A 26,621-nucleotide genomic window follows, 5' to 3' on the forward strand; every position below is an offset into this window, starting at 1 on the left:
AAAACAGAATTGGTCAAATGGAAAAGGAGGTACAAAAAATGTTAACTGAAGAAAAATTTGGAATAGGCAAGTGGAAGCTAATGACTCTAGGAGACCCCAATGTGAATAGGTTTTTAGAACTACCATCCCTCTTCCCCCTTCCAATGCTTCTGTGTTGGTCCTTCCTCTGCACCTCATTCATATAACCTAATTATTATTTTTTCCTTTTCTTAGAAAGTTTTGCTTTTTAGAGCCAGATCATATTCAACTTTTCCCCAATGTTTCTTCTGAGCTACCCAGTTAGTGTTGTCAATCTTAAACATATAGTATACATTTACATTTAAAAACACAATTTGCATATGTTGAATCCCTTGAAATTAATCTTTGATGTTGGCTCTTATATATTAAGTTTTCTATTAAATGTGGGTTTGGTTGAGACAAATTCCTGAAAATTTGAAAGTTAGTTAAAGGATAATTTTGATGGTTCAGTATTAAGAACAATTTTGCTGGATATGACATTTTGGGCATAGGCCTAATTCTTTTCATTGCCAATATATATTATTCCAGGATTTGTGGCCATCTTATTGTAGCTGCTGATAAATCCTATACAATTCTAACTGTGGCTCCAGCACATTAGAAGTTTTTTTTCTTGCAAAATTTTCTCTTTGATCTGGGGTTTTCAAATGGTAATGATATTTCTATGTATTTTCCATATAGGATCTTTTTGAGATGATGATTGGTAGATTTTTTTTTCTATTTATACTTTCTCCTCATGTACTATAACTCCAGGACAGTTTTCTTGGATTATTTCTTAGATCATTGTGTAAAGGTTCTTTTTTTTTTGGTTACAGTTTTCATGTAGTCCAGTTATTGTTATATTTTTTCTTCTTGATCTGTTTTCCAGATTTGTTGTTTTTCCTATACAATGTTTTACATTCTATTCTGTTTTTTATTATTTATATTTTGTTTTGTTATTTTTTTGTCTCATAGCTCACTGGCTTTACCTTGTGTATTTCTAATTTTCTTTTGTTTTTATTTAAACTGAGGCAATTGGGATTAAGTGACTTGCCCAGGGTCACACAGCTAGGAAGTATTAAGTATCTGAAGCCAGATTTGAACTGAGGTCCTCCTGACTTCAGGGCTGGTACTCTATCCACTGCACCACCTAGATGCCCTGCAGTTCTAATTTTCAAAGAACAATTTTCTTCTTTAAGACTCTGTATCTCCTTTTCTATTTAGTTACCTTTTTTATAATTTTGTTTTTCTTGTATGGTTTTCATTTTTAAAAAGTTTTTCTTCAGTCTCATTTGATTTTTAAAGTCTTTATTGAGTTCTATAATTTTTTTTTCTGAGCAGGTAGACATTTAATGTTATTCTTTGGAGTAGAAAAGGCTTTTTTTACTTTAGTGTTCTCCTCTGAAGATGAACCCCAGTCTTCCCTATTCCCATAGTAAATTTCTATGATTGGATTCTTTCTTTTCTGCCTGTTCATTTTTAAAGAACGATAACTCTTCATGTAAGGAACCTCTAATCCTTGGATGGGGGAGGAGATGATGCCTTTAGCTTCACATCCGCTCTCCTCTCTGACTTGGAACCCCAAATCAAATGCTCCACCCCTCTGCAAGTGCTCTCAGCTAACAGCTTTTCTGCCCCATTTTTTTTTGCTGGTTCCAGAGATGAGACAGCACAGGAAATTACACCTTATTAAAATGTAGTGTAAATATTGAAGTAATTTCAATACTAAGCATATATATATATATATACCAAGTGTTATAACATATAAATTCTAAAATGAGTAAAAGGAAGAAATAGACAGCAAAACTATACTAGTGAGAGACCTCAACATCTCTCTCTAAGAATTATATAAATCTAATTACAAAATAAACAAGAAGGGGGTTATGAATTTTAGAAAAGTTAGATATATTAGATCTCTGGAGCAAATTGAATGATGATACAAAGGAATATACCTTTTCTCAATGGAATATAGCACCTGCAAAAAATTGAGCTTGTATTAGGGCATAAAAACCTCACAATCAAATGCAGAAAGTAAGAAATATTAAATAAATTTTTTCAGATCATGATATAAAAATTATATGTAATAAAGAGCCATGGACAGAAATATTAAAATTAATTAGGAACTACATAATCTAATATTGAAGAATAAGTGGATAGGATAACAAATCATAGAAATAAATTAATAATTTCTGCAAAGAGAAAGACAACATATCAAAATTGATGAATGTCAAGTAAGTACTTAGGAGAAATTTTATTTTATAAATGCTTACATGAATAAAATAGAGAAAGGGCAGTACAATTAAAAAAGCTAAAAAAAAAAAAGAACAAATTAAAAATCCCAATTGAATACCAAATTAGAAATCTTGAAAATCAAAGGAAAGATTAATAAAATTGAAAGAAAGAAAACTATTCAACTAATAAATAAAACTAAGAGCTTGTTTTATTAAGAAAAATAAATCTTTGGTTGATTTGATTAAAAAAGAAAGAAGAAAACTAAATTAGCAGTATCAAAAATTAAAATGGTCAATTCAACCACCAATGAAGAGGAAATTAGAGCCAAAATTAGGAATTATTGTGTCCAACTGACAATCTAAGTGACACTGATGAACATTTACAAAAATATAAATGACTCATTAACAGAAGAGGAAATAAAATATTTAGATAATTCTATTTTAGAAAGAGAGATTGAAGAAGTCATCATTGAACTCTCTAAGAAAACAGTCTACAGGTCCTGATAGATTTACAAATGAATTGTACTATGTGATGATGACATTAGCACTCAGGATACCTTAGAATCAACTGGAGTCAGGATAAGCAAAAGTCCTTAGTCTTTATTCTTGGTCTTTAGGGGTAGAAGTGAAAGGGATGGAAACAAGATCTCTGCAACCTTCTTCTTCCTCATCTATCACCAAAGTGACCCTGGCTAGTCTTAGTCTACCCCCTAGTCCCTCCTACAATTGTCTGTATACATCAATTATTGAGCCAGCACAGGATAGTGGGAAGAGCCATCCCCCAAGCCCATGCCCATAGAGTATTGTCCAATCGGTAATTAGCCCTAAGTGCTTGAATCGATTCAAGAGTTTTCAGCCCACTACAATACTAAACATTTAAAGAACAATTAATTTCAATATTATATAAACTATTTGGAAAAATAGGCAAAGAAGAAGTTTCACCAAATTCCTTTTATGACACAAATATGGTGTTGATACCTAAACCAGGAAGAGCCAAAACAGAAAAAGAAAATTATAGACAGATTTCACTAATGAATATTGATGCAAAATTTTAAATAAAAAACAAAAATGATCATTGGAATTAATCATAAGGATAATGCACCATGACCAGGTAGGATGCAGGAATGCAGGACTGTTTCAATATTAGGAAAACTATTAGCATAATTAATTACATCAATAATAAAACTAATAGAAATCATATGATTATCTCAATAGATGGAGAAAAACCTTTTGACAAAATACAGTACCCATTCTTATTAAAAACACTAGAGAATATAGTAATACACAGAACTTTCCTTAAAATAAAAATATAGCTAAAATCATCAGTAAGCATTATTCATAATAAGGATAAGCCACATTTTCAGTAAGATCAACAATGAAACAAGGATGCACATTACTAGTACTATTATTCAATATTATACTAAAAATGTCTTGACTATTTGCTATTGTACTAGGAAAGCTTTAGCAATAAGAGAAGAAAAAGAAATTGAAGGAATCAGACTGGGCAATGAGGAAACAAAATTCATTTTTTGTAGATGATGATATGATGGTGTACTTACAGAATCAACTAGAAAACTATTTCAAATATTTAATAGCTTTAGCAAATTTAAAGAATATAAAATACACATAAATAATCAATATGTCTACATATTACTTATTATGAATAAAGCTCAGCAAGACGAGACAGAAGAAGAAATTCCATTCAAAATAAATGAAGACGATATTAAATATTTAGGAGTTTCTTTGCTAAGACAAACCTAAAATTATATGACTACAATTTCAAAACATTTTTCACACAAAATAAAGTCAGATCTAAACAATTGGAAAAATATAATAAAAATGACAATTCCACCTAAATTAATTTATTTATTTAGTGCCATACCAATTAAACTATAAGAAATCATTTTATAGAGATAGAAAAAATAAAAAAAATTAATCTGGAAGAACAAAAAGTCAAGAATATCAAAGGAATTGATTGAAAAATATTCAAAGGAAGGTAGCCTAGATGTATCAGATCTAAAACTCTTAAGTGGCAGTCATAAAAACTATTTGGTACTGGTTAAGAGAGTAGTAGATCAATGAAATAGATTAAATATATAAGACAGTAATAAATGATTATAGCAATCTACTATCTGATAAATCCAATGATTCCAGCTTCTGGGATAAAAACTCACTACTTGACAAACCTGCTGGGAAAGGTAGAAAGGGGTAGAAAGTAGGTATAGGCCAGCATCTCACACTTACCAAAATAAGGTTAAATTATATACATGATTTAGACACTAAAAAGTGATTCCACGATTAAAGTAGGAGAGCAGGGAATACTTTATCTGTCAGATCTATGGAAAGGGAAAGAATTCATAACCAAATAGTAGAAAGTGAACATTATGAAATACAAAATGGATAATTTTGAATATAATAAATTCAAAAGTTTTTGCACAAACAAAACCAATGCAAACAATATTAGAAGGAAAGCAGAAAGACGGGAAATTATTTGTACAGTCAGTGTTTCTAATAAAGGCCTTATTTTTCAAATACCTAAAGAACTGATTCAAATTTATAAGAATACAAATCTTTCCTCAATTGATATATGGTTAAAGGATATGAACAGGCAGTTTTCAGATGAAGAAATTAAAGCTATAATCATATAAAACAATGCTCTAAATCATTACTGATTAGAAAAAAAAACAAATTAACAGAACTCTGAGATATTATCTCACACCTGTGTGACTGGATAATAGAAACGATAATAGAAACTGGGAAAAAGAAAACAATAAATGTTGGAGAAAATATGGGAAAATTGCAATATTAATGCATTATTGATGGAATTATGAATTAATCCAACCATTCTGGAGAGCAATTTGGAATTGTGCCCAAAAGACAATAACACTGTACATATTTGATCCAATAATATTACTAGTAGATCTATATCCCAAAGAGATCATAAAAAAGGGAGAAGGACCTACATGTACAAAAATATTTATAGAAGCTCTTTGTCATGGTAAATAATTGGAAATTGAGAGAATGCCCATTAGTTAGGGAATGGCTAAACAAGTTGTCATGTATGAATGTAGTAGAATACTATTGTGATTTAGCAAATGATGAGCAGATGGATTTCAGAAAAACCTGGAAAAACTTCCATTTACTTGAACTGAATGAAATGAGCAGAACCAGGAGAACATTGTACACAGCAGTAGAAACATTGTGTGATGATCAGGTATGATTGATTTAGCTGTTCTGCCAAGAAAACCCCAAATGAGACTATGAAGAGTTGAAACAATTGAACATCAAAATGAGGATAAAATTTGGAAGTTATATGTATCATCTATCCATATAGGAATGTAAACAGTTTAACTTTAAGGCTTATGAATACTGTTCCATGTTTACCTTTTTATGCTCCTCTTGAATCTTATTTCTGAATATTAAATTTTCTATTTAGCTTTGGTCTTAGAATCAGGAATGCTGGAAAGTCCTCTCCTTCAATAAATATCCAATTTTGCCCTGAAGGATTATACTCATCTTTGCTAGGTATGCTTTTGTTGTCTCTATTCTTGTAATACTAGCTCCTTTGCTTTTTAGAACATCATATTCCAAATCTTCTGCTTCTTTAACATAGAAACTGCTAATTTTTGTGTGATCTTGAATTGTTTTTTTATGACTTTAATCTGTTAGCTCTGGAATTTGAATATAATATTTCTGGGAGTTTTCATTTATGGGATCTCTTTCAGGAGATAATTGGTATATTCTTTCAATTTTAATTTTACTCTCTGGATCTAAGATATCAAAGCAGTTTAACTTGATAATTTATTGACATATAATGTCTAAGTTCTTTTTTTATTGTGGCTTTTAGATAATCAAGAATTATTAAATTATCTCTCTTTGATTTATTTTCCAGATCAGTTGATTTTCCGATGACATATTTAACATTTTTTCCATTTTGTTTTATTGTTTCTTCATGTCTCATTGAGTCATTAGTTTCTACTTTGTACAATTCTATTTTTTTTTCTGAGGCAATTGGGATTAAATGACTTGCCCAGGGTCACACAGCTAGGAAGTATTAAGTATCTGAGGTTAGATTTGAACTCAAGTCCTTCTAAATTCAGGACTGGTGCTCTATCCACTGCACCACCTAGCTGACATCTCCAGTCTAATTTTTAAGGAATTATTTTCTCCACTGAGTTTTATATCTTGTTTTTCATTCAGCCAATTCTATTTTTTAAGGAGTTCTTTTCTTCAGCGAATTTTACCTCTTTTTCCACTTGTTCTGTTGTGCTTTTTAAGAAATTCTTTTTTTCAATGATTATTTATGTTTCTTGTACCAAGATGTTAATTCTATTTTCATAATTTTCTTGTATTACACTCATTTCTTCCTTCATTTTTTTCTCTACCACTCATCTCTTTCATTAACTTCTCCAGGAATTCTCACTGAGTTTGGGTGAAAATAGTATTTTTCTTTGAGTCTTTCATGTTGTTGGGTTCTTTTGAGTTTATGTCTTGATTTTCCCTACAACCAGAATGGCTTTTTATATCCAAGTTCTTCTTATTTGTTGTTGTTTCTTCATGTTTCTTAGTCTTCTTGATTTTGAGGGTTTTTTTTTTTATTATTTTTTATTAACAATGGACTGAGTTCACCTTGAAGTAAGAAAGCACTGTAAGCTTTTTTATTTTTTATTTAATTAATTAATTTTTTTTTTCTTAGAGCTTGTTTTGTTTTTCAGAGTTAGTTCGGGGTGAGGGGAAGTGGTCTGCAAGTTTTGGGTGCTAGATTGTGAGGAGAAATAAGATCACCAGTATCCTAATTTCTGTTCTTGGCTTTACCCATGATTTCCTGCAGCCACAAATATTAGCTCTCCACTTGGCTTTGAAACTGCAATCAGGATCTTTGCTCCTTTGAGACTAACCCCTAGTATTCCATTTCAGTCTGAAACTAAGACCTAGAACTACGAAAATGCAATAGAATTGCCAATCAGTCTATACCCAGTGTCACCAAAGGATCCCCTGTAATCTCTTTCTGATCCGTTATCCAACCTCTTCACAGTCTTTGGACTGAGAGTTCCCCAAACTACTGCTTCTGCACAGCTATTGCTGCTACCATATGTATAGACTTCCAATGGGTCTTCATTCTTGTGTCACAAACTTTTCTTGTCAACCTCCTAATTTTTCTTGGTTCTAAAATTTTTCACCTCAACCATTTGTTGGCTCTGCTGCTCTAAACATTAATTTAAAGTTATTTGAAGGAGAATCTTGGGAAAGCACAGCATGTTGCCTCTAATCTGCTATTTTGGCTCTGTCCTCCCAAACAAATTTTTAAGAATTTTTTGACCTTTATTCAATATGGTAAAAAGATATACACTTTCTATCATTGTAACATTTTTATTCCTTGTATTTTTTTTTTTTTTTTTGCAAAAAAAGAAGCTAATGTAACTTTGCCTTTTTCTTTTGCTTGTGTGCTTTTATAATATTCTATGCTATATTTTCAGGTATCCTGACATTTTGTCCTATATTAGAGCTACTAAGACTATGTTTATCCTTGTTAATTACACCAAAGTTTTGTTCTTACATAATAAGCTTCTTCTTTTTGGTTCTGACAATGTTTACATTTTAAATACTCTTCCTTTTTTCCATTTTGATAAGGGTTCTTTTTTTTTTTTAAAATCAACACCATTCTAATTTGAGTAATTCACATAAATTCTATTAATTGAATTTTGGTTTGTATCAAACATAAGCTGATATTTTATAATTCTTAAAGTTTGCATTATTCAAACTTATATAGTGATATACCTATGATTCAATGTGTGGAGAACCATATTAATAACCCATGTTACAAAATTTTTGACTATGACTTCTTATTTTCATGTTCCCTTGTTTTCATGTTTCACTTTTCATTTCTCATCTGGTTCAGAAGTCGTTCTATTAATAGTACAGTAATATAAAATGGTAGAATTTTATCTAGAGTGAATGTAAAATCCATGAGTTTTACTTTAAAGAATCTATCCTTTCCTTTTTGAAAATTGGAATATTTGTTCATTTTGTAATATCTTTACAATTATCCATAATTTTTCAAAGATTACCAATATTATTTAAGGAATCTGCTTGATCTTTTCCTATTGTGGTATGTAGCTTATCTAATCCCAATAACTTTAATTCATTGAGAGTAGTTAGGTATTATCTTATTCTCTTCTCACTTATTTTGGCTTTTAATTTCTTGCTAATTATTTTTTGTTGTATACTTCACAGAATTTTCAAGTTCTCAGAATTCATCTCATGTAACTTACCTTAAAACATATTTATATTTACATGTCTAATAAGTGGCCATCTAGCTTTTGCCAAAAAACTTCCATGAAGTTTTACTTTTTGGAGATCTTTATTAGAGAATTTTTTCTTACCTCAATCCTAACTTGATGGCTTTTCAGCTTCTACTCATTGCTCTAAATTCTGCCATTTGGAACCAACAGGATAAAATTAATCTTTGTATATGATAGCATTTCAAATACTTGAAGGCAGCCATTATGTCCCTCTTGAGGCTTTTCTTCTTCACTAGTGGTTATCTCCACTTCCTTTAACAAAATTTATGTGACATCAACTTGATGTCCTTTACCATCTTGGCTTACTTCTTTAGACATTATTTTCCTAATGTCCTTTTAAAAATACGATCAGTCAGTTGATCTGGATTTGAGTATTGGCTTTAAAATCTTATGTGGTCTTGGCTACTTTGTTGATGGCTCTGAGTAGGCCTATGCCTACATTTCCTTGAATAGAGAAAATAAAACTTAAAAAAAAAATAATTCACATTCCAAATACATGCTGTTTTCTCCCTTCTCTATGAAGTATTTTCAGATAAAATTGATTTTTCTCCCTTCCCCTCCTGACCTCTTTTCCCAATTATCTTATTCAGAATACTTATTAAATATTGCCTCATACTGTTTTTTAATTTCACATGGATAAGATTTATGTCTCTGAAAAGACTGTAATCAAATAAAATAATGAATACAAAGTGCTTTGTAATAAAATTTTTATTATATTGTAAATATCACGAGAGCAGAGACAATGCCTTTTTGCTTTGTGGTTAGCAGAGCATTCAATATATATTACTATAACAAAGTAGGTAGTCCAAGTATAACAAATGTATTATATAAACAGGTATTTGTAGATCTTGAATTATTCATTCAAGAAAAATGGAGTTGTACCTTGTGATGAGCAGAAAGATGATGATGGTTGGGTGATCTCTCCTTTACTCTTCTATCTTCAAAAGTAGTATTAACATTAAATTTATACCTATTATGCACCAGATATTGGCTTTCTAGAAGTATGATTATTTGAAATTCGGCATCAGGATAAAAGTCATTTTTGCCTGATCATTAGTAGTAGGGGGAGTTATTTTGCTTCAGACCCTAAAGGATAACATTTACCTTAAACTATGAGTTCAACTTCATCTCTTCACCATACACTTATTACACAAAAGATAATCAGAGATACTGATCAAATATTTTTATAGATATAAATAAGTAAAACAGAAAAGAAAAAGCTATGCAGATTAGTTTAGGTGGCAAAATACACAAGAGTAGAGATAAAATTCTCTTAACTGAAGGGAAATAAAATCTCATCTCAAGGAAAGGGAAAACAATTTCACCTGAGAAATTCATCTTTAGCAGTTTCTGGGAGTGCAGAGACTGGGAATTAAGGGTTTTTTTGGGTCCTGACTTCTTTTTCTATATGATTCCAAGGAAGCTTCCATTTGTCACTGAAAGTCTGATCTTTCTTTTCCTCCCCCTATTTCTTTCTCTTTCCCCTTCTCTTCCAAATATTTTAGCCAATCAAGGATCAACTCTCCTTACGCCTACCCAAGATTATGCTGTCCAGGGGACCTTCAAATCCAGCTGGGTGGAATTACATTAGGTAGAGTGAAGATTTGTGAATTACAAACCCCTCAAACTCAGAAAATTTCATCCTGCAGTTTTTTTTCTATAATCCAGTTCATAGGTATTCAATAATTACTTATTGAAGAGAGGAGGAGGTAAGACGAGGGAGAAATATGAATAAACTTCTGTGTGTCTTAAGCTTTCTATGCTGGGACACAGAATGGGGTTGAGCCAAGTGGCAGTAGGGATTGTAAATGTTTCAGAGAAGTAGTTTTCTAAGATGAACCCAAGTGGAAGCTGCTATGCCGAATGACTTGTTTTCTTCCCAAAATATTAGCAGTGAGAGTGGGTTATGTAGTCAAAGAACAAAAGAGGAAAAGGAAGTTGAGAAAGAGAAGGAGAAAAAGGAGGATGGGAAGTAGAATAGAAATAAGAGGAAGAGGAGGAAGAGGAACAGAACAAAGAATAAAAGGAGGAGGAAGAAAAATATTATGTTCTTCTATATATTTAACTAGTTTGGACTCAGAAAACAGACTCTTTTGCTGAGACCATACTAAAAGCTTTTTCATATGGTAGATTTGCTGGAATCTTTGCTATTTTCATCTGTTCTCAGGGAATTCTAGGTCATCTCCACATCATCATGAAATCTCAGAGCAAGACTTTGTGGAATGTTATAGTATACTGGAAGAAGTTGAAATATATCTATATCCAAGAGGAGAGGATGCTTCCTTGATTTATCAGGGATTAAAGACCAACAAGAAGTGCCCCTTTTATTTTTTTTTCCTGAGGAAGGAAAATACCTTAGTTTTCTGGGAAGATAGACCTTCCTCCAAAGATATATGAATATTAACACTACCATTTAACTATGTAGTAAATTTAAAAAAAATTCTTAAATTTAAGCTAGAAAACTGTTTTACATTGCTCAGGAATCTCTATTTTTTTGTTTCAAATTAACATAAAATGTGATTTAGAAATAGTTAGGTAAGATAATTGTCTGGTGAAGAGGGAAAAATCTCCTAAAGGACCTATTTTCAGCTGGAGGCTTCCATTTGTCATTGAAAGTCTGCTTTATACATTAATACAAATGTATGTTTGATGGGTTGGCTAAAATTCAGGGTTTTGCATATTTTTCTCTTATACTATATAAGTAAAAAAGAACATAATTAGCCAGATGGTGGGAGTGAGACATAATTGATTAGCAGTTTGACTCCTGCCCTGGTATTTATAAATTACTGGGGGTAAGGGAAGATTATTGTAATTACAGAAATGCAAAACAAAGACAGAAAGTTCTGATCATTCCCCTTCAGTGTAGCTAATATCTTTTTGAGATCTTTCAAAGACTAAAGGTAACTGGCACAGTGTGCTTACCTTCATCATCAACTATTGGTTGATGATGGAAGGGAAAGGAATTTTCTTTCTCATCTCAGCTAGAAGCAAGAATTGAGAGACTTGCCATTAAAGGAAAAGGAAGAAATTGAGAAGAAAAGTTCTTGATAGCCACTTGAGATGATAATTTGTATCAGTTATAGTGTGATGAAGTCTTTCTTTTTTTCTTTATTAAAGTTTTTTATTTTTCAAAACATGCATGGGAGCAGCTAGGTGGTGCAGTGGATAGAGCACCAGCCCTGATGTCAGGAGGATCTAAGTTCAAATCTGGTCTCAGATACTTAACACTTCCTAGCTGTGTGATCCTGGGCAAGTCACTTAACTCCAATTGCTTCAGCAACAAAAAACCAAAACCAAAAAATCCCCAAAACATATGCATGGATAATTCTTCAACATTAACCCTTGTAAAACCTTGTGTTCCAATTTTCCTCCCTTTCCTCATTCCTTCTCCTATATGGCAAGTAGTCCAATAGATGTTAAATATGATAGAAATATATGTTAAATCCAATATATGCATACATATTTATACAATAATCTTGCTGCACAAGAAAATTCATATCATACCAGAAAAAATGAGAAAGAAAATAAAAATGCAAGGAAACAACAAAAAGAGTGAAAATACTTTATTGTGAACCATACTCAGTTCCCATAGTCCTCTCTCTGGGTGTAGATGGCTCTTTTTATCAAAAATCACTGGAACTGGTCTCAATCATCTTATTGTTCGAAATAGTCACATTCATTAGAATTGATCATCATATAATATTGCTGTTGCTATGTATAATTGTCTCCTGGTTCTGTTCATTTCACTTAGCATCAGTTCATGTTAAGTCTCTCCAGGCCTCTTTGAAATCATCCTGCTTATATTACAGAACAATAATATCCAATAACATTCATATACCATAACTTATTCAGCCTTCTCTGATGGGCATCCATTCATTGCCACAAACATTTTTGCACATGGTAGATCCCTTTCCCTCCCTTAAGATCTATCTCTTTGGGATATAATCCCAGTAGAAACATTGCTGGGTCAAAGGGTATGCTCAGTTGGATAACTTTTTGAGCATAGTTCTATGTTGTTTTCCAGAATGGTTGGATTCATTCATAGTACCACCAACAATGTATTAATGTCCTAGTTTTCCCATATCTTCTCCAACTTTTGTCATTATCTTTTCCATTATCTTGTCTTATCACCTTAGCCAATCTGAGAGGTGTGTAGTGATATCTCAGAGTTGTCTTAATTTGTACTTCTCTGATCAATAGTGACTTGGAGCACCTTTTCATATGACTAGAAATAGTTTCAGTTTCTTCATCTGAAAATTGTCACTTCATATCCTTTGACCATTTATCAATTGGAGAATGGTTTGAATTCTTATAAATGTGAGTCAATTATCTATATATTTTAGAAATGAGGCCTTTATCAGAACCCTTAAATGTAAAAATGTTTTCCCAGTTTGTTGCTGATGAACCCTTTCTAAGGAAACAACAAAAACAACAATCTGAAAAAAGTATTGACTAGTCTTTGAGTGTGACTAGCATAGTATTATAAAAGAGTAATAGTACTTTTTGGTCTTTTCTTCTATAAGAAGAAACTATAGCGGCCCACAATAGCTTTAATGATGTGACTGAATATAGCTTTGGAGATGGAGTAAAATGGCAATAATAAGAGAACCTATAGGACTATGTCAACGGAACTATGAAAGGAAACAGTAAGAAGTGAAACATGCAGGTGGTACCGAGTATGCTAATCTATGACTAAAGTGCTTATTTTGTGGTGTTTGATTTGTGGTTTTGATTATCCTTCTCACAAGAATATGTTTGCTTTTAAGAACTTTATAACTGAAAGTATTATCTTTCTTCTGGGGGAATGAAAGTGATTACCTGGTATGTGAACCTCCTCAGCTTCCCATCATCTCTAGATCCTTTGATACCATCATCCAATAAATAAGCTTTTTATATGGCTCTAAATTAGATAAGCTCTATAAGCTTGTGCAGCTCTAAATCAGATGACTCAAAGTCAGAATCTTGGATTCCTAAGACATATGAGATGAAGGGGACTGGGGTCTTGCTTTCCTGGAATTTGGTGAGATTGGGAAGGAAGATAGCTTGGTCATACCAAAACAAGTGACAGACCAGATTTGGTCATATTTTGCTAACTTCTGATCTGTGGCATCAAAGGTGTGGACTTTCTTTCTATGCATGTTCCTTGATCATCTGTGTTTACTATGTGTATAGCCTTTCATATGTATTCCATGCTCATACATGTTACTTGTGTATATCTCCCAAGTGAGGGAAATATATACATGTGTACATAAGATGGTCATTTTTGTTACTTATTTTGGTATATACTTCATGTGGTTAGATTTTTTGCTTTGAACTAACGTATCCTCTGGCCAGTTAAAGAAAACATACCAATTGGGGCTTATGAACTAAGATTTTAATGTGGAAGGTGAGGATGATGATGACTTACAAAATATCTTGAATTTGGAATAGCTTTCAATAAAGCTATGAATGAACAGATTCCTGAATGTATTAAATATTAGAGCTAGGAAAGATGTTAGAAATTATCTTTACAGAAAGGTGAGGATAGATGGACTTTTATTACTAAGGAATGGGAAGGTCAAATGAGAAATTCAAATAGAAAACAGGTGAATTACTGGAGAAATGACTTCCAGGTTATAGTCAAATAGAGTCCATGCTGAGAATCTCTCTGCAACTGAGTTTCATAGGGTTAGGGAGTTCTGGAAAAGGTTATTGCTTCAGTTAGCTAAATTATTAGAGCTTCCAGATGTGGAACACCTGTTGTCCCTTTTTTGATGATTAAAATAGATGTTATTCACACCTGGTTCCATAAAGATAAATTTTCATTGCACCTGGATCCCCTACAGGAAGCTGCAAAGTCAGGGATGAAATTTCATTTTTTTTCTTTTTCAAATTGAACTGAATACAAGATAAGAAAAAAAAAACAAAATAGAAAAGGAAAGACAGAAAAGGAAAATAAAAACAAAAGAAAACATTGTCATGTGCCCAGCATAACATCAGGGAGGATGCAAAATATATAATAATAGATTTCCATTTAAAGAAAGCATATATAATAATAGAAGAAATTATAATCATGAGTATCCATCTTTCTTTGTGTTATTGTGTGTTATTCTTTTAATCTCTGCTGTGCGCTTTTCACTTTACTTTTATCCCCCTTTCACTCCTCCATCTCTCCCAAGTAGGCTATAATTAAGCACAGATATATTTATATATTTATTCATATCCACCCACATACCCATACATATACATATATCTACATATATATACACACATACATACCCACATATACTCACCAACACATATATACACACATTTACTCATGTATAAACATGCATCTAAAACAATATTAACATGGCTGACATACAATGTAGATTTCTCTCTTAAATTGAATCTTTAAATTTGGCTTTGTCTAAGATCAATCTAAGATTTTTTTTCTAATAAATTTTACTCTGGATCTTTGTTGTAGCGTTTGTCTATATTTCATTTCCTAGAAACTTTAATTCTGCTCCCTAACTTGCCTTGCTATTATTTAACCTCTCCTGCCCTGGATCCTTTCTGTATCTTCTCCTCCCAACTCTTTACTTCCCTCTTCATCCCATTTCCATTAATTATCCTATTTCTTCTCAGTTACCATATTGCCTTATTTCTTTATAGATGTTGAAGAGTATTATAGCCTTTATGGTATATATGCAGTGTTGCCTATTTAACCCATTTCCAATATGAGTAGATTTTCAGGATGATGAATTTTCCTCCCCCTTTTAAAGCCTCTGTGTCTATTCTTCCTCTGCACCTAATTTGTACAACATAATTGCTGTTTTTACCTTTTCCTTGACAGTTTTGCTTTTTAGAATCAGTTCATACTCCTCTGCCTCAATCTTTCTTATAAGCTATTCAATTACTAATGTCAATGATAAACATATGGTATATATTTCCATGTAAAAGCATAAACAATTTGTTCATATTAAGTTCCTTGGAATTAATCTTTGATATTAGTTCTTATGTCTTAAATTTTCTATCAAGTTTGGGTTTAGTTGAGACAAAGTCCTGAAAATCTTCAAGTTTATTAAATATGCATTTTTTCATTAAATATTATGGATAATTTTGCTGAATATAATATTGTTAGCAATAAGCCTAATTCTTTTGATTGCCAGTATATATGAATCCAGGACCTGCTTTTTTTATTGTGGCTACTAATAAATCCTGTGCAAGTCTAATTGTGGCTCTAGCATATTTGAATCTTGTTTTCATATTTCTTGCAAAATTTTCTTTGATCTGGGAGTTCCAAAATTTGGCAATAATATTCGTATGTGTTTTCCAGAAAGAATCTCTTTGAGGTGGTGATAAGTGAACTTTTTTTCTATTTCTATATTTCCCTCCTGTTTTATCACTTTAGGACATGCAGTAGCTGACCATGGCATAGTTGTACTTCTTTCTCTTTTCCTTTCTTTCTCTTCTCTTCCCTCTACAAGGACAAGACTTGATTGATCTGGAGATGATGATACCCAACCTGTGCTTTCATTGATGTAGATTCCTAGTGTTTTTTGTTTGTATGGATTAGCTTCCTAGTCTTGTAGGGGCTTATAAAAGCTCCATCTATGTAGTTGAAGCTCTTCAGATGTCTGAAGCACACTGGAGTCATCCCAACATTCTCTGCTCTATATGGAGATAAAATGGAAGGTAGGCTACTTAGATGTATAGAAGCTAATTGCATCTGTACTCTTATTTCATATCATTGCTATTAAGTCTAAGTAAACCTTTTATTAATTTTTCAATGATGTACTATTGCATCTGTACTCTTATTTCATATCATTGCTATTAAGTCTAAGTAAACCTTTTATTAATTTTTCAATGATGTACTAGTGGATTCATTCACTAGTGCAACATTGAACTTGAACTAACAGAATGCTAACTTTAGATAATCTTTTTTTAAAGGATTAAATTTTTTTTATTATTGTAGCTTTTTATTTACAAAACATATGTATGGGTAATTTTTCAACCTTGACCCTTGCAAAACCTTTTGTTCCAAAATTTCCTCTCCTTCCTCCCATCCCCTCCCTAGCTGGCAGGTAGTCTAAAACATGTTAAATATGTTAAAATATATGTTAAATCCAATATTTGTATACATATTTATACAGTTATCTTGCTGCACAAGAAAAATCGAATCTAGAAAGAAAAGAAAAAACATGAGAAGTAAAACAAAAATGCAAATAAACAATAACAGAAAGAGTGAAAATGCTATGTTGTGGTCTACACTCATTTCCCATAGTCCTCTCTCTGGGTGTAGGTGACTCTCTTCATTACTGAACAATTGGAATCTCATTGTTGAAGAGAGCCACATCCATCAGAGTTGGATCATCGTACAGTCTTGTTTCCTTGTATAATGATCTTCTGGTCCTGCTCATTTCACTTAGCATCAGTTCATGTAAGTCTCTCCAAACCTCTCTGTATTCATCCTGCTGGTCATTTCTTATAGAACAATAATATTCCATAACATTCATATACCACAATTTATTCAGTCATTCTCCAATTGATGGGCATCCACTCAGTTTTCAGTTTCTAGCCACTACAAACAGGGCTGCCACAAACATTATTGGGACACGTAGGTCCATTTCCCTTCTTTAAGATCTCTTTGGGATGTAATCCCAATAGAAACTATTTGAGTATAGTTCTAAATTGCTCCCCAGAATGGTTGGATCTGTTCACAGTTCCATCTACAATGTTTCAGTGTCCCAGTTTTCCCACATCCCCTCCAACATTCATCATTATCTTTTCCTGTCATCTTAGCCAATGTGAGATATGTCCTGGTATTAGATAATCTTTAAAAGCAATTTATGATATATCTAGGAGGCTTATATAGCTTACTGGTGGCATAGCCAACACTCAAATCTATTTCTCCTGATTTCTAACTTAGAGCTTCTTTACTTTAATACTTAACCTTCCAAAGTTACAGAAGCAGAGATTTGATGTCAGAAGAGATCTTAAAGATCATCTGATCCAATCCTTTCATTGTACAAATGATAGCTAAATAACAGAAGCAGCATTTGAACCTAAGTTCTCTGACCTAAAACCCAAGTTCTCTTTCCATTATATATTTCTATATATCTATTATTCATTTGCAGAAATTTCCATAGACCTTGTGTTTGTCAAAACTTCTCACAAATTTTGTTTTGAACAATACTGGAAGTATTCAAGTATTTTGGGTGGTGAATAAGACAAAGTGAGGTTAATTTTATGATAATATATTTATTTAGTTATATAGTCACTTATTTATTTGTTTGTTTATTTTTCTTCTTTTTAAAAATAACAATAGCTTTCTGTTTTTCAAAATATATTCAAGAATAGTTTTCAATATTCACCCTTGTAAAACCTTGTGTTCCAAATTTTTCTCCCTCCTTCCCCATCTCTTCCATCCCCTAGAGAGCAAGTAATCCAATATATGTCAAACATGTATAATTCTTCTAAACATTTCCACATTTATAGAATAAAATATTTACAACATTAGAGAAAATCTAGCTGGGTCTCATATTTATTTTATTTATTTATTTAGCTATTTAATGGATTCTTTAAAAACATTTATTTGGTATTTTATTTTTCTCTAATTACATAAAAACAATTTTCTGACATTCATTTTTAAAACTTGGAGTTCCAAATTATTCCCCTTCCTCCCTTCCCAATTCTTTCATAGAGAAATCAAGCAACTTACGATAGGCTGTGCATGTGAAGTCATGGAAAACATATTTCCATATTAGTCATATTAAGAAGGAAAACATAGACAAAAAAAACACCCTCAAGGAAAATAAATTTAAAAAATATGCTTCAATCTGTATTCATATACTATCAGTTCTTTCTGTGGGGATGGGTAGCCTTTTTAATTATAAGTCTTCAGAGTTGTCTGAGATCATTGTATTGCTGAGAATAGCTTACTCATTCACAGCTCATCATCTTACAGTATTGTTACCTTATACACAATACATTTCATTTTGTATCAGCTCATTAAAGTCTTTCCAGGTTTTTCTGAGATGTTGCTCATCATTTAGAATTCCATTACAATCCCATAATATAATTTGTTTATCTATTCTCCAATTAATGAGCATCTTCTCAATTTCCAATTGAGCATCTTCTCAATTTCCAATTCTTTGCCACCAGAAAAGAGCTGCTATAAATATTTTTGTATGTATAGGTCCTTTTCTTTTTTTTTTTTTTAAATCACTTTTGGGATATAGACCTAGTAGTGGTATTGCTAGACCAAAAGATATGCATGGTTTTATAACCCTTTGGGGGTAGTTCCAAATAGTTTTAAAGAATGGTTGAATGAGTTCACAATTCCTAACAGTGCATTAATGTCTCATTTTCTCCCCATGCCCTCAAAATTTGGTCAATTTCCTTTTCTATCCTATTAGCCAATCTAATAGCTATGAGGTAGTATCTCAGAATTGTTTTTAATTTGCATTTCTACAGTCAATAGTGATTTAGAACAGTTTTTTTTAATATGGCTATAGACAGCTTTGATTACTTCATATTAAAACTTCATATCTTTTGATGATTTATAAATTGGGATTACTTTATAAATTTGACTTGGTTCTCATTTGAGAAATGAAGTTTTTATCAGAGAAACTTGCTTCCAATTTTTCTTATAGTTATGATTGCTAAATGCATTTCCCCCCACCCAAATCATTTCCCCCATTTTTCTATATTTTCTTCCTTCATCCTGCCCCTCTTCAAAAGTGTTTTGCTTCTGACTACTACCACCCCCAATCTGCCCTCTTTTTTTTTTTTATCACTACCCCCTTTTATTCCCTTCCCCTCCTACTTTTCTGTAGGATAAGATATATTTCTATACCTAACTGAGGGTGTATGTTATTCTCTCTTTGAGCCAGTTCTGATGAGAGTAAGGTTTACTAACCACCCTCTCCCACTTCCTCCATGTTCCCTTCCATTGTAAAAGCTTTTTCTTGCCTCTTTCATGTGAGATAATTTATTCCATTGTATCTCTCCCTTCCCTTTCTCCCAGTGGATTCCTTCTTCTTATCCCTTAATTTTGTTTTTTAAAGATGTCATCCCTTCACATTCAACTCATATCCATGCCCTCTTGTCTTTGTATAATTCTTCTAATTGTCATAAAAATGAGAAATATTTTATCAGTTACAAATATTACTTTCCCATGTAGGAATGTAAACAGTTTAACTTTATTGTATTCCTTATGACTTCTCTTTCTAGTTTTTCTTTTTAAGATTTTTTGAGTCTTGTATTTGAAAGTCAAATTTTCTATTCATCTCTGGTCTTTTCATCAAGAATACTTCAAAGTCCTATTTTACTGAATATCCATTCTCCCTTCCACCTCCTTCCTCTCCTCCTCAAGGATTATACTCAGTTTTGCTGGGTAAGTGATTGTCAGTTAAAATCCTAGCTCCTTTGCCCTCTGGAATATTATATTCCTGGCCCTTCAAACCGTTAATGTTGAAAGTGTTAAATCTTGTATTATCCTGACTATAGTAGTTCCACCATACTGTAATTATTTCTTTCTGGTTGATTGCAATATTTTTTCCTTGATCTGGAAGCTATAGAACTTGACTATGACATTCCTGGGAATTTTCATTTTGGGATCTCTTTCAGGAAATTATTGGCAAATTCTTTCAATTTTTATTTTTACTGACTGGTAAAGTTTTCTTTGTCTATAATCTTTTTTTTTGATTGTGCCTTTTAGCTATCCAATAATTTTTAAATGCTCTACTGAATTTATTTTCTAGGTCAGTTGTTTTTCTAATGAGATAGTTCACATTGTCTTCTATTTTTCTTTCCTTTGATTTTGTTTTATTGTTTCTTGATTTCTCATAAATTTAACAGTTTTAATTTGCTCAATTCTAATTTTTAAGGAATTATTATTTATAATGAGCTTTTATACCTCTTTTTCTACTTTGCCAATTCTATACAATTCTATTTTATAAGAAGTTTTTTCTTTCAGTGAATTTTTGTGGCTCTTTTTTTCATTTGTCCACTTCTGCTTTTTGGGGTATTCTCTTCCTCAATGACTTTTTGTACTTCTTTTACCATTTGACCTATTCTGTTTTTTAAGGTTTTATTTTCTTTAGGTTGTGTGTGTGTGTGTGTGTGTGTGTGTGTGTGTGTACGCACGTGTGCTCACGCATTCTTTACCAAACTATTAATTTATTTTTCATGATTTTCTTGTATCACTCTCATTTCTCTTCCCAATTTTTTCTACCTTTCTTACTTAATTTTCAAAATCTATTTTGGGCTCCTCTATGGCTTGAGAGCAATTCATATTTTTCTTGGAGTCTTTGGATGTTGGAACTTTAATTTTGTCATCTTCTAATTGTGAGTTTTGATTTTCCTTGTCACCATAGTAACTTTCTATGGTGAGAATATTTTTTGCCTGTTTGCTTATTTTCCAGTTTGTTTCTTGACTTTTCTTTGTTAAAGTGGGGCTCTGCTTTCAAGATGTAGGATGCACTATCCCAAGATTCAAAAGTTCTGTGCCGCTGTTTTCAAAGGTGCTTCTGTAAATTTTCAGTTCTTCCAAGATAGTATGATCTAAGGAGAGGTATTTACTACTCTCCTGGGCTGTATTCTGGGTTTTGAATGACCACAAGCACTCATTTCTGCCCTGCAACTGTGGGAAGGGTCCCTGCTCCACTAGGGCTGCAAGATTTGGTGTGTTAGTCCTCCTCTTTGTCCTAGGACTGTGAACCAGATCTGAGAATGGACAGAGTCCTGCCCCCAGTGCCAATAAAGAGAGACTATAATTGTCTTCTGATCAGTTACTTGTCTGATTCCCTTATCATCCATGGACTGAGAATTCCAGAAGTTGCCACTGTTGCTGCTGCTGATTCAGGGGCTTCCAATGCCTGCTTATAGTTTGCTGGGGCAAGGGCTATACTAGAATGTCCTGTCCTCCACCATCAAGGAGGTATGATCTTTCTTGCTGACCTAAGCTGTCTTGAGATGGAAGATTATTTCACTCTATCCTTTTGTAGCTTCTTCTGCTCCAAGAATTGTTTAATGCCATCATTTAAAGGTGTTTGAAGGGGATTTGGAAGAGCTCAGATGAATGACTATCTTTTCTTTGCCATATTGGCTCCTCCCACCCATGCCTTATTTTTTGATAGAAAATAGACACACAGACATTGAAAGATTTGGCCATGATCACATAGGTTATAAGTATAGTTAGTACTTGAATTCAGGACCACTGACTCCAAATTCAGCTCTTTCCCCCCCACTAAGCTATACTGAGGATTAAATCATAGCCATGAGGCAATGTTTTGCCATGAGGCATGTTTATGATGTTCTATTATATTTGTTTGCTCTTTTACAGGATGAAAAGGACTAAGTGCCCCCAGCCTTTGAATAACTATCCTTGTGGCATGATGGAGACATGCCTTGGGCAGCTTTTCCCCATTCTTTACAAACTAAAACCCCTCCTTCAGACTAACTTGGAAGGTGCTGGCCTCCAGAAGACTCTTTTCAGTGCTGCCTTCACCTCCTGATTCCTCAGGCTGTAGACAAGGGGATTGAGCAAGGGAGTCACTACAGTATATGTCACTGCTACAAGCTGATCCTTATCTGATGCAGACTTGGATTTGGGCCGAAGGTAGATGATGGAGGCACATCCATAGTGGACAATGACTACAGTGAGATGAGAGACACAAGTGGCAAATGCCTTACGCTTCCCATCAGCTGATGGGATCTTAAGGATGGTGTTGACAATGAAGCCATAGGAGATTAGGATGAGCACAAAGGGAACCATAATGACAAGGATACTGAGGCTGAATAGAACTAATTCCTTCACATGGGTGTCTGTACAGGCCAGCTTGATCACAGGTGCCATATCACAGAAGTAGTGATTGACCCTGTTGGGGCCGCAGAAGGGCATGTCACAGATCAGATTGGTGGCTACCAGGGCAATGAAGAATCCTGTAGCAGCAGACACAGATATAAGTCCAAGCCCCAGTCTCTTGTTCATGATAACCATGTACCTCAGGGGGAAGCAGATGGCCACATAACGGTCGTAGCCCATCACAGCGATGAGGAAGCAGTTGGTACATGCAAAGCCCAGAAAGAAGAAGAGTTGGGTGGCACAGGCCACAAAAGAGATGGTCTTAGTATCCGAGAGCAAATGGTCCAGGAGCTGGGGGATGATGACAAAGGTATAACAGGTTTCAGAAAAAGAGAGGATGAAAAGGAAGCCATACATAGGGGTGTGGAGGGACCGGCTGCAGCGGATCACAGTCATGATTGTGGCATTGGCCAACAGGATTGTCATGTAGAGAAATAGGAAGATCACAAAAAGGAGCATCTGTAACTCACCCAGGCTGGAGAAACCCACAAGGATAAACTTGGTGACTCTAATGGTTTGGTTGATTCTTTGCATCTTAGCAACTTTTTCCTAGGAATAAATTAAATCAATGGGTTTTGCTATGTCATTATTATCATTATCACCATTATACATTTTTGAATTCTAAAGAGCCTTACAGATTTTCAAGTTCAGTTTTGGGAATTGACTTACACAGAGTATGTAAATATAAAGCACCCTAGAGTGGTGTTTTTTTATAATACAGGAAACATTATAACACATTAAAACTACTTAAATATATACATATGTACATTTATATATAATATAAACAACAACATATATGCATATACATATAAATATAAACAAAATAACATTTTTTAAAAAAATATAAGCCCAAGAAGGAAAACCTGAAATTCAGGGTAGTGAAGGACTTGGAGCACACCAAAAATAATCAGATTTTTGCTCTATCATTTATAAGTTGTGTGATGTTCGACAAGAAATGTTACCTCACAACATTAATGTTCTCATCTATAAAATGGGTACAATAATGCTTATAATTTATAGAGCCCTGTAAAAGGGTCCCAATGTACCCTACTTCAAAGAATGTATACTTATATAATTAGTTAGTGGAAAAGCTGGATTCAAACCCAGGAAGGTCTCCTTTGCCCCCTAATTTAGTATTCTATCCATTGCACTACATCAACTCTTCTTCCTAAGCTTTTATTATAAACCTAAGTCATAGTACACCAAGAATTATGGCCAACTTTTGATAACATATGGTTATGTTAAATAAAAAATAAAAATATCAATATTCAATGTTACCATGGTCTTAGCATGAGGGATACAAATACAAAAAAGACAGATAGTCTTTGCCTTCTTATATTCTAGTAGGAGAAAACAATATTTATAAAAGAGTGGTGACCAGCGAGGGATGTTTTGAATGATGATGAGTTGAGCCAAGGTGAAAATGAGCATGTAGAAATAAAAAGGGAATCACTAGTATTCACCATTGGTTGGTTAAGAAAAAGTCATATCAAACTGGGTTTAATATCTTAAAGAGGCTAGGATGATTGTTTGATACTAAATGCTTGGAAGAAATCATGAACTTTAGTATTATAAAATTTTTTTTTGGAGAAAGCATCAATGAGTATTTATCCCTAGGCCCATAGTCTCATTTCTAGAAAGTTATTATGACAATAATCTATGTACAATGTACATATGTACATTGTGCAATTCTTGATGAACCAGAATGGGACAAACATATCTTTTGAAAAGTTAAAGTTGAAGGACACCCAAGGTATAGTGGATAGCCATATGGTGGGCATGAGAAGGCTGCAACATATTGCTAATGCAAAATTATATAAAAGACATAGAATGCCATCAGGGAGATATAAGCCTGAAAAAAGAAGTCCAGACATGTCATGTGAATGAGGTAAACCAGATGGACAACCTGTGTGATCCAGAAGTATCCATACAATATCAACTCTACTGTCCCCAACTGTAACACACTGGGTGTGTAAAGGGCTGAAACTCTGAATAGGTGCACTGGAATCAGACAACCGAGCACGTAAGGTTAATTACCTATTGGATAATACTCAATTAGCATATGCTTGGAAAATAGCTCTTCTCATTATTCTGTGCTGTCTCGATCTTTTGGTGTATGAAGATAATCGTAAGAGGGATTAGGGGGTGGAGTAAGACAAGCCAGAGTCACTTTGGCGGTGGACAAGGAGAAGGGAAGACTCATTGGAGAGCATGAGTGATCCCCTTCACTTCTTCCCTAAAGACCAAAGACTTTTGCTTACCCTGACTCTGGCTGATCCTGAGGTCAACAGGGAGCTAAGTAGGACTTCACAGGGTAGACTCCTGGGAAGGGAGGGAGATTTATATAAGGACATAGACAAAAGTTATATTGGGTAAGAAGGAATAGATAGGATCAATGGACTATGATCTACATTATGGAAAGGACTGTGCACATCAGTGAGGAGACTTCTGAAGTGTTAAAGACTATAATTCATGAATTTGGCAGATATTGGCAATAAATATAAGTACCAGCCCATTATTTCCTTTCTTATAACACATCATCTAATATTATACATCTTGTGAGCTGCAAAACCAAGACTGAAATCCCAATTTTTCCTTTAAATTATTCTGGGCATTTCCCTCACTAACATGTGGTTCATATGAACAGTATTCAAGTGCTTTAATATTACCATGAATTAAATATATTGATAGTCAATAACTTGTCTCCCCAAATGGTATAACACAATCCAAAATGAAATAGAAATTACTTTTGGTTTCAAACTCTATACTTTGTTACACAAATTCATCTCCATGATTTCATCAATGTTGGTAATACCACTAGTAATACAGATTTCATCCAATCAATGTTTGCTATTAACAATAGGACTCGTTAATATTCTCCCATCACTTTTCCATAAGGGACCCATCCAATATTCTAAAGACCTTTGTTTTTTTTTTTTTTCTCTTAAATGTGCAAGATTGCCATGGGATCATATGGGCTGTTCATTCACCACTTTCTCCATTCTCATCATATTAGTCCATTTTCTATTTTGATTATACATTTTTTGAATGTCATCCTTTATAGTCGTATACTCAATGCATATGTATATTTTTTGTAATTCTTGTCGGTAAAATGTTTTACCTACCATGTCCTGCTTCATTTGCTTTTTGGGTAGCTTTTGGCTTTAATTCTTTGAAGACTATTTGATGAGGCAGCTGTTACATGTACTATTCATATATTGTCAACTATTTGGGGCAGTTAGGTGGTTCAGTGAATAGTTCACTGAGTTTGGAGTTAGTATAGTTCAAATCCAGCCTTAGACACTTGCTAGTGTGATTCTGAACAAATCACTTAATCATCTCTCCTTTTATTAGTTTCCTCCTCTCGAAAACAGGGATAGTAACAGACTCTATCTTTCAGGGCTGCTATAAGGGTCAAATTAGACCATAATTGTAAAGTACTTTGCACAGTGCCTGGCACATATTATTATATGAATTACAGTGAAAAAACGTACTATTGCAGTTACCAAAACAGGCCAGATCATCATGAGTACATTTAAGGATGAAATTGGGAGGACAAGAGATAGATGGAAAAAATCTGCTGGAACTTTTAAATTATAAACTCATTTTTACCATCAAGGAGAATATTTCTACTGTATCACATCCCTTAACAACCTCATATGTGTTTCCAGAGAAAGTGGAAATGGTAGTGAAGAAGACAAAAATGAGGAAAATAGTTGAATTAGACCAAACATTAATTGATTAAAGTCTATAATAGAGGTGGCTTAGTTTTCAGTGATTTGCTGAATTAATTCTCAAAGTATCTGAAATAAAATAACATACCAACAGTTCAGGGGGAAAATAAATCCTTATTTCTAGAAAACATTGAGGACTAGAAATCCATGTGCCTTGTTTTCTCATCTATATAAAACTTTTACAAAAATAATTAAACATGTTCATCAGCCTAAGTTTTACCTTCATCTCCTATTAAATGGATATAAAAATACTTTCATGATCCAAATTTTAGAATTCTTATCAGGAGAGTTATTTGTGACCACGAGGAAGCAATTGATATGTGAACTCTTGTTGTATAGCACTTGATGGATTATACTTCATTGTAGTTACCCTACATACCTATGGAGTAGGTCTGTAATGGTGCAATTATGACCTTATTTTTCAATGAAATTAGTCTTAGAGAGACTTTAGCTTAAGAAGGGTCTTATATGTGATAAAGTCTACAAGCTAAGTCAGATCTTTTGAATCCAAATCTAGGATTCTTCTAAC

General features: G+C 33.2%; 1 protein-coding gene across 1 annotated transcript; it reads right to left on the reverse strand.

Annotated features, from left to right (window-relative positions):
• Window positions 1-20,868: 20,868 nt before the first annotated feature.
• LOC100927938 (olfactory receptor 10T2) lies at window positions 20,869-23,008 on the reverse strand. Its single transcript, XM_003767906.3, has one exon. It carries the CDS (start codon window positions 22,890-22,892, stop codon window positions 21,945-21,947), a length of 948 nt encoding a protein of 315 aa, XP_003767954.1. The 5' UTR covers window positions 22,893-23,008; the 3' UTR covers window positions 20,869-21,944.
• Between the last annotated feature and the right edge of the window lie 3,613 nt (window positions 23,009-26,621).

This window comes from Sarcophilus harrisii, chromosome 4 (assembly GCF_902635505.1).
Source record: "Sarcophilus harrisii chromosome 4, mSarHar1.11, whole genome shotgun sequence".
Lineage (NCBI taxonomy): Eukaryota > Metazoa > Chordata > Mammalia > Dasyuromorphia > Dasyuridae > Sarcophilus > Sarcophilus harrisii.